Genomic DNA, 10,016 nt, shown 5'->3' with positions numbered 1-10,016 from the left:
TTTTTACGAATATTATTCATCAGCAATAAATTAGTAAGTATACCATTTTGCTTTAAAAAAAATGCAGAAATGTTACTTTTTTTTTTTTTTTTGCAATTTAACATAATTTTGATGTGTTCATGTCAAAACAATTAAATCTTTATGTTAATTTTCTGGAAGACAAATTCTGTATAATTCCACTAAAATAAATCTATAAAGTTTAAAAAATTAAAAAACCTTTTTAGGTTCAAAATAATAATTAAATCTTCATTATCAACTATAAAAAAAGCACATAGTAAAATAACTAATATTAATAAATGTGATAGGGAAAAATTTTGCCTATAAAGCAAACTCAATGCAATCAAATATTTTGCATGAAAAAAAATGATATCATTCAATTACAAATATACCATTCTCTAATACAAAATAAATATTTAACACATTTACATAATCATAATTCAGCTTGACAAAAATAATTTTAATTATCACAAGCATAAAATAAAAATCAACATACACTAAAGAACAAATATGCTGCCTCTTAAATAAAAAACATCTAACTTTTTACAAAATGAAAAGACCCCAAAGCAGATGAGTCTTCATGGAATATCTTTCCCTTCCAATATAAAATCAATCCATCAACCCCACAAATCTTCAGTACGTCCAAATTTGAATACAAGACCTCTGTAAATTAAATGTTTACTTATTAGAATATTATGATCACAACAAAGTTAAAGTGGTCTTAATTCCTATATAGTTCGATCAGATTATAATAGGTGATTAATTAGACTGATAGACTAACTGAGCATAATTCATTCAGTGCTTGCTATCTGAATTGTTTATGATTAATCACTAATATTCTAATTATTAATTTGGATGTTAATAAATTAGAATTAATAGAATTTCATTAATTTTTTAGATCTAAAAGATTTGCAAGATTTATTACTCTTATATATTTGTAAAGTTAATAATGCATATATGTACATTTTTGCACTGTTATCAGTTATCCTTTCCTTTTTTGTTTCTCTTTTATGTGTCATTAAATTTTTCCAAGACTGGTAAATATTTTTTATATAGCATTCTGTTAATGCCATCTGCTCTGCAATTATGCTTTCTTTTGTACTAAGCACCTTTCTTTGTTAAAGAATTCTCTTTTCAGGCATATGCATCTATAGATAAGTCACAGTCTTGTTTCATTCATCATACTGCTTCGGTATAGCAAAAATGTTCATGTATTTAACGTTTTCAGTATTATTACTTAACCATTATCTAAGACCGAAATATAAACTAGTATATAGTTTTTCCATGCTGAATTCTTGGAAAATCCTTAACATATATTTGATATTCAATATCTTCATTCTTAAATATTCAAATTTCTAAAAAGTAATAAGCCAGTTTTGAGTTTATCTGAATCTTGTTTCCAAATGAAAAGCTGTAATTGCTTTTGCCATGCTATAAATTAATCCATTATTTAAATTTGATGCTACCAGAATTTTCTTGCAATATAGTTTTGTTATATATATGATAAGATATCTATTATCTTTAAAAAATATGTGTTGCTACAACATAAAAATCTTTTGCAGAAATGTTCTTTATCTACTTTTTTTCTATATCCTACCAGACCATTAACCAATTAATTAAAGTTATTATACTAATGGGATGCAAAGCTTTAAAATTTCAAACTGTCTAAAAACAACATTTTTATAAAATATCTAAAAATTGTATTTACTTATAAATTTCACATTAAAAATTAAGTGCGCTGTAATTGCACAAATAATAGAGTATAAATATTTAAATGCATGTTTCTCTAAAATTAAACCAACATTCAAAAGAAATCAGATTATCTTACCCAAGGAAAATGAACATGTTTTGCAGAAAAACTCCAATACCAGGACCTTGTGGATTTTTCACTAAAAACACAAGAGATGGCATTTTAGAAGACATTCATAATTGCATTCTTTTATAAAATGCATATGAAACATAATTAATTTAATTATTTCATTATCCTTGTTAAAGTACTTCAAAATCATAGCAACAGTGAAAATTTGTAGAGGATTGTATCTATAAATAAATGGTAGATAAAAGTACATTGCATTAGTCACACTTTTTTCTAAATCTGACATTTAATATGTGAACAAGAAATAATGAACAAATTTCAGTCTACAGATAATATGAGAAGGATTTTACTGAGATATTTTTAAAGTGAGTTCTTCATAGAAAAACCATGAAGCTATTTCTAAACACTGGTAGAAACATGACAAATCTCTTATCAAAGCAAACGTAGATAAAATACAATATGTTCATTAACTTTCATAAAATAAGTGTCACTTTTACATTAATAACCCAGTAAAATCTTTGACTTGGCCCTTCACTCTGAACAGAAAATTTTGCTTCGCTTCTGCTCTGAAAATTTTGAAGGGGAAAAAAAATAAAAAAAAATGACAAAATATAAACTTTGGAAGAGAGGGTTAAAATTGCTTAATATCAACTTACAAAATTATTATATTGATTGTCTTGCTTCTAAAAAAATCATTACATGCAGAAAGTTATGTCCAACCAACTCATTTTTATATAGTACGAAAAGAAGATTCTATTTAAATCTAAATGTGAAACCTTCATAAAGGGGAAAAAAATGAATTGCTATTTAAAATTTTAAAAAACAGTCATATTTACCATTTTTTACAATGATGGGAAGGAAATGGAAAAATGATAGAGATAGTCTGACATATATTAACTTACATATTCTACTTCTATGCATTGCTAACTCTTTACTTATACTGAATTCAATGAATTATATCAAAAACATAATTAGCAAAACTAAATCTGAATAATAATAAATATTTTGATGCAAATAATTGTATTAATATTAAACTTACTAGGGATAACATATAGACCAAACAAAATCCAGCATGAACCAATCAGAGAACCAAAGCCAAGAACAAATCCCAAAAATAGCCACACTCTTGCACCTGTAAGATGAGAAGTTGTAAAAATTGCATAAAGATGATGCTCAGTAAAGTGTTAGCTATTTGCAAAAGTAAAAACTATTGGCAGCTGTGATTAATTTGTCCTATTTTAATACAACATATTGTGTATGTGTGTGAAAAATGTGTTAAATGACTACTGTTTGTTTCAGAATCCTATGCTGATCGCTTTAAAACAATTTTATTCCACTGGAGGATAACATGTAATGTAAAATAAACAGTTTTCTAGAAATCATTGCTATACACAATTTTCTTTTTGCTATTCAGAGCTGATTTCATTTTGTTTTTTTAATTATACAATTTCCTTTCTATTAGAAGCTGTGTAATGTTTCTATATATTACTTAGTAACAAATAAATTTCTCTTCCACCTGTCATCTCATCCCTATTATAACAAAATCAAAGCAGATAAGTATATGTGTAAAGACATGATGGATTTTTGTATCTGAACATAAATAGTATATTGTATATGAATAAAGTTCAGTCAGAAGAAGAACATTACTAAGTTATCAGGTTCCCATTTCTAAAATTAAACTAATGAATAAAATAGTTAGAAAATTACACATAACATTTTTAACAACAAAAAATATGATAATTCTGGTTCTTTTAATGGTATCTCTCAAATATGGACACATATGGTAAGATGGAATATTCTTAACTAGCCAAATATCTATTTATAAGACATGTACATATAAAAAGTCAGGATTCTCATAAGAAAATAATTTCCTTTGAGAAAAAATATTGCAAGTAGAACAGTGTGTGACACAATATATCCAACCACTGACAACTGGACACACAATTTCAGAGAAATCCATATTAATAAAACAGATAAATAAAAAGCAAATAAAATGGATATATAATCATAATAAATATTCTCAAGAAAAAAATATGGACATTTGCATTTTCCATTTATTTTTATTTAAGATTCCCTATTATTAATATTTATTGTATATATTTAAAATAACTATTTAAATATTTTAAATCATTTAATATTCTATTAATATATTTTTAAGCTTCACAACAGAGGATACAAGAGTTATAAAATTTCAAAAAAGTTTCAATATCATAGTTTTAAAAGCGATTCTCCTTTATATGTTTGTGAAATGAAAAGGGGGAAATAAGCAAAGAAAAGATATCTCAAAACAATCATATCTCAAAAGATATCTTATATAACTTCATTGAGATCTACAGATCCTGATAACTACAGGTCTTAACCAGCTTAAGAACCAGAAGTTGTTCCTGTAAGGCTTAGTTCAGTACTAGTTTTTCAAACCTTACAAATCAAATTAATTTCGCATACAGTTTAAATTGAACCAAAGGGAAAGACTGTATATTCTATAAGTTGCAGCTATTTTTTTTTAATAAACAAACCGGATAAGTTGAAACATGAAGGAAGACAAACAAAAAAGCACATTTGACAAATGGTTCAAAAGCATTCTTTTCATTTTGTAGTTTACAACTGAAATTGTTTATTAATAAAAATGTTTAAAAAATCATTTAAAACTAAAAAGAAAGTTTTTGTTTAATTTCAGCATTCACAACAAATAACAGCAGTTTTAATAGGGATTAACTTTCGAGCAGTAATCAAACTGACTCCAGACAGCGGTTTTTCCATTCCACAGTTATTTAAGATAAATGAACAATTTAAATAATTCATCAAGGAATGGTATGTTATTTTCACATGCTGTTCACTAAAAATATTTTAAATGTACATAAATAAGTGAACTACAAAAGAAATGCCAGCATAAATATTCATATTAAAGAAGTATTGAACAGATGCCAGAACAAACCTCTTTGGCCCAAGCAACCTGTCGTATATGCATCCCCTCTCACTTGTCCATTAGAGACAGCATTAATCCTACAGAAAAAATATGCATATAGATTTTAAAAAAAACTAAATGTAGCAATCAAATTTTAGAAGACAAAATATATATTGGAAATATTCTTAATATGATTGTGTTTTTACAAAAATTATTCCCAATTACAAATTATCCGGAAAAAAAGGGGGGGGGGAAGGAAACGTTTGCTTTTTGTTAATATAACCTGCCATAGTTAGAGAAAAAGAGCACAATGTTTTTAAAAATATGATTACATCACTCAAATAATAATAGTAAAAAAATTGCACCTGATTATTAACTAAATTAGTTATGAAAGAAACTGTAAAGAAAGAATAGCCAATTATAAACTCATATCAATGTATATCAATTTTTCAAAACGGTAGCATATTGTATGAATTAGTAATAAATTTCACGGCATAGAAATAAGTGTCTTTCTCTAAATAATATGTCTTAGCTTACTAAACTAATGTAGTTGCTTTCCCCCCCCCCCCTATTTATTTGACCATCTTTAAAAAATATATGGATAATATTTATTTTATTATTATTTCATTTTTCACCAAAAATGTTGGCATTTTTTTTTTATAACAATTTAAAAGTTCAGGATATTATAAACAAATAGAATTGATTGGTTTTTTGTTCAAATACAGAATCTGAACTTCAGGAGTTCAAATGTTAAAATATTTGTACACAAAATTATATTAAGCAGTTTGCTTCCAGTTGAAATAGCAATAAAATTTCATTTACAATAACATTCTTACTTTCTAAAAAACAGATATTAGAATATAATTTTAAATTTTATTAAAGTTTCCAATCAAATGGGTACTTCTTTAGGAACAGTTTTTTTTTTCAGTTATTCCACATATTGATTTAGTCAAGAAAGAGAAAGATTAATGATAAAAATTCAAATATTTTTGAAGGTTCTGATTTCATAAATATTATATGAAGGCAATTCAGAAAATGATAAAACAAATATTCAAACGATATACTTTTAATTATTTATAAATTGAAAAATTATATATGAAATTAAGACAAAACAAAACAATATAAGAGAAAATTTTGAATATAATTGCTATAAATTCAAAATTGTTATCATACATGGTAAATAATCATATATAAACTTACATGAAAAAGGCAATAGTTCCAATAACACCACATACATGATAGGCATGGTAAAAGTCAGTGGTATCAGGGTACTTAGAAGCAATGTATATAATGATCCACCATCCTGTGAAAAACTGAGAAATTTTTTAAAATTAGGAATAAATAAAAATATTTTAGAAAATTTCAAATTATTAAGAAAATTATTTATTAACATTTTTTATTGATAAATTTATATTCATTGCCAAATTAAAATCCTATTTTAAATCAAGTTTAAGATTATTTGGGATTAATCTTGTAATTTTAAATTAAACTCAGATGATAACTGTACAGGTACATTTTAAATTGTCAGACCGTCCAAAAATGAGGATGTTTGTTTCACAACGAGCTTCATGCACATCAGATCTCAGGTGGAGTCAGCTTCTTAAATCTAAGACATTGCTACATAGGCACAATCAAATTACAGGCAAATGATGTAATATGTGTTTTATATGTTTCAGAACCATAGAAATAGTTCTAAGAAAGTAAATAGTTTAAGCATATATACAGCACAAAGTGCTGATAATTGTTTTTTTTTTTTAAATTTTAATATATAGAGACTTTAATTTAAATGGGTCTAAGGATACTTTTTGTACACTTTCAATGTACAGTAAAATTGAGAGAAATAACTGAATACAAATAATTTATGTTTAATTATTGAAAATCTTGTGTCTGCTTGCATGCCTTGATAATATAATAAAAGCATTTACACTACATATAAAGATGATTCCTTTAAAAATGCTATAAATTCATGCAGACTTAAATGAAATGAAGTATATACTTTCATTTCTAACATTTGCTTTCATTTTCTCAGTCCACTCCCCCCCCCTTTTTTTCCCATTGGTTGCTGATAAATATCAGTTTTCTGATTCTTATTGTCCCGACAGAAGCAAAAATGAATATTCAGTCAGATCTGGTTTACTAAACATTAATTACATGTTATTAAAAATCACCCAGAAACAATATGAAGGTAAGTTTTTAAAATGAAATTTTTACCGAAGGATAGCTCATTACTAATTATTGCATGAAAAGAATGATTAACTGTGCAGATCATTTATTGCACATCTTATTTGATGTTTATTTTTTGGCGAATATAATTAAGTTGGTTGGATGAAGAGAGAACAGCATTTGAAGAAAAAGGCTCTAATATTTTGATCTGCTCAGTTATCATTTCATTTTTCACATAATCTACTAATGACAAAACAAGCATTTCTTTTATAATAGGCATTTTATAGCATGTCACCAGAATAACAATTTATATAGCACCAAAAAATAACAGAATAGTTAGATTTAGATATCTTTAATTTTTCACCAAAATTTTAATAACACATTTTTATATTTTTTGCTATAAACCTATCAAAAAATATATTTGGTTAATTTAATCAAAAGTACCTAAGTTATTTAACAAAATTAGTAAATATTGATATATAAACATGAAAGCTAATTCACATTGTATAAACTTAGGCAAAAGAAAACTTCAAAGATATATATAAAAACTATTCAAAGAGCAAAGCGATTCAATGTTGATTACAATAATTACAGATTTCAGCCCATTTGGAAACTGCAAAAAATGAATATATAATTCAGAAATATATATCTGTTTATATAAACATAAGTTACGTAAAAATGTAAACATTTTGATAAAAGAAGAAATATTTTAAATTCGTACCAAGCACCCAGCTACTATTGAAGCAACTGAATTTCTCTTTTCACCTAGTTCAAGCCATTCAGGCCTATTGAAATGAATATTATCCAAACAACCAGACATTATATGTTATTTTACAAATACTGCCAAATAAATTTATGTCAATATTACAAACGATTAAAATATAACAAAATTTCACTTTCCTTTGCTAGTGACAGAAAATAAATAATTAACATCACTTCACTTCATATGATAGAATAATTTATTATTGCAAGATAATTAGCACATGAATAATGGCAGTGAGTAAATATATTAAAAATTTGTAGTTATTGTAGAGTTGTGAAATATAATTTTTAAGTGCCTGTAATTTTATGATTGTTCGATAATTTAGTTCGAAATTTTACCTTTTATCCATATATTGCCATTAAGCATCAGTTTATTTTCTTCTATGAGTTCAGTTCTTGAAAGTGGCATCACAACAAAAAAAGTCATTCTGAAATTGAATTGAGCCATGGCGGGTGTACTTTTTGAAGATATTTTCGATGTCAAAGATATTGATCCGGAAGGAAAGAAGTTTGATCGTGGTAAGTTTGAATAGCTTTTAAGAATTTAAATACTTTTAGGGAAAAGAATATATGCCCCAGTTTTAAAGTAATTTAATATTCTGCACACGTAATGCGATCAGCTGATCACGTGCATGGATTTTCCGGCTTATGACATTCGTTGTTCGCAATGATATTATTTGCTACAAATTCTCATTCCCTTTGTCTAAAAATTTAAAAAAAAATGAACCTTTTATCAGAAAGTTACAAAAAGAGAATTATTATTGTCTCGCAATATTATTTTCATTTATTTGCAATTATTGTGATTGGCTAAGAAAATATTTACCTTGTGTGAAGTTCCCTTTTTAATCATTTTCTTTTTTATTGTATCATCAGCATGACCAGAAAAAACATCCATCCGTAGGATTTCAAATTAAAAATATTAGAGAGTTTTCTGGTGTACTATTCTTTAGGTTCATTCATATCCTGATGCTGTTAACTTAGAAATTAAAACTGTATTTTATACTTCATAAAAATCAAATTATTAAATACGATCTAGGTAATGTTGATTTACTTTCGTTTAAAAATGCATTAGAATACATGAGTGACTGGTACTTGTATCAGGTAATTGATTAATTGATTTTTTTACCATTGCTTCCTGATTGGTACATATATTATATCATTTTGTTCATAGAATTTCCTTCTGCGTGAGGTTCTAATATTATTTGTATGTGTATTCTAAACAAAGGATTTTATGCATATCCATTATCTTGTCTAACTTTGTACACAGGCACTGGCAAAATTGCAAATTTTGTCTATTTTTATAGGATTTGTTGCTTGTTATCCTATGGCATAAATTAATCAATATTGCCATTTATAATAATAAATGCACTTCGTATATTTGTTTGATAACTACTGATTTTCTCTTATGGGGAAAATGATCTTCCGCCTGGGGGCACCTCTGCTATGAGGATGAGAAACTTCCAGCATAATGGTTGGTCTTGGCCACCCACGTGCATACTGAAAATGGTATGGGTCATCTATCTTCTGCCCATGATGGGATGTGTTTTCCACAGGAAGGCTTGTACCATCACTGGTGACCCTTAAGACTCAATCTTAGTTCCTGCCAATGCTGTTGCGGTGGTACAGTTATTCAAATATAATCCGAATGTCTTTAATTTGGTGGAGCAGAGTAGCCTTGTGTGGTTTTGGGGAAAACAATGATCATCTGAAAAAATAACTAAAAGTTTTTACATTGTAAATTATAAATTATGTTGTGATAAAGCCACGGCCAAAAGTTTTAAATTTCTATAGAATAATATCAAAGACTAGAGAGCTTCCAGTTGTTTCTTAGATTGTGAAAATCCCAATCTAAAAGAGAAAATGCTTTGCAACCTTTATGCAATTTTTAGATAATTTAACTTATAATCACTGCAACTAAGTTGGTCACTTATCTGAAATCCATGATTGAATTCTTATATAAACTAGGAAGCTGCATGAGATCTTAACCTGTCTGGTTTCAAAATAGTATTGATTAAAAACATTGAAAAAAAAAAAACACTTTTTCCATGCTAAGCAAGAGATATTTTATCATTGTTGTTTCATGACAATTTGAGGCAATAACATTTGATTTTGGAGGGTCAGCATTTGTAAGTAATTAGCAAAATTGGGTTTAGATATCATGTATATGAGCAAAAAAGCGATGCCACTCTGTTATATCTGACTGCCATTTGTCACCAAAATATTTTATTGATGAAAAAAACTGAATAACTTGGCTACATCTGCTCTCAAATTGGTACATATTGTTAAAATTACATGTCACTAGTGGTTAAAATTGTGACATCAGTATTTTGTATGTTTTGGTGTTTGTCCATGTGGTTTTTGGCATATTGTATT

General features: G+C 26.8%; 2 protein-coding genes across 2 annotated transcripts in view; one reads left to right on the top strand and one right to left on the bottom strand.

Annotated features, from left to right (window-relative positions):
* Positions 1 to 436: 436 nt before the first annotated feature.
* Positions 437 to 7,807, bottom strand: LOC129957661 (transmembrane protein 50A-like). The gene is made up of 6 exons (XM_056070108.1): positions 7,603 to 7,807; positions 5,919 to 6,031; positions 4,749 to 4,816; positions 2,853 to 2,945; positions 1,826 to 1,886; positions 437 to 660 (listed from the first exon to the last, which is right to left on the bottom strand). Exons 1-6 carry the CDS (start codon positions 7,699 to 7,701, stop codon positions 615 to 617), a joined length of 480 nt encoding a protein of 159 aa, XP_055926083.1. The 5' UTR covers positions 7,702 to 7,807; the 3' UTR covers positions 437 to 614.
* Positions 7,808 to 8,033: 226 nt separating this feature from the next.
* LOC129957254 (DNA-directed RNA polymerases I, II, and III subunit RPABC3-like) overlaps positions 8,034 to 10,016 on the top strand; it is a 127,382-nt gene continuing 125,399 nt past the window's right edge. Inside the window, exon 1 of the mRNA XM_056069508.1 lies at positions 8,034 to 8,162. Within this exon, the coding sequence (XP_055925483.1) occupies positions 8,090 to 8,162 (73 nt within the window). The 5' untranslated portion in view covers positions 8,034 to 8,089. The remainder of the gene's footprint in view (positions 8,163 to 10,016) is intronic.

The sequence above is a fragment of the Argiope bruennichi genome, chromosome 11 (assembly GCF_947563725.1).
Source record: "Argiope bruennichi chromosome 11, qqArgBrue1.1, whole genome shotgun sequence".
NCBI classification, from domain to species: Eukaryota; Metazoa; Arthropoda; class Arachnida; order Araneae; family Araneidae; genus Argiope; species Argiope bruennichi.
Note: the sequence above shows the minus strand (reverse complement) of the source record. Positions and strands in the feature narration are given on the sequence as shown.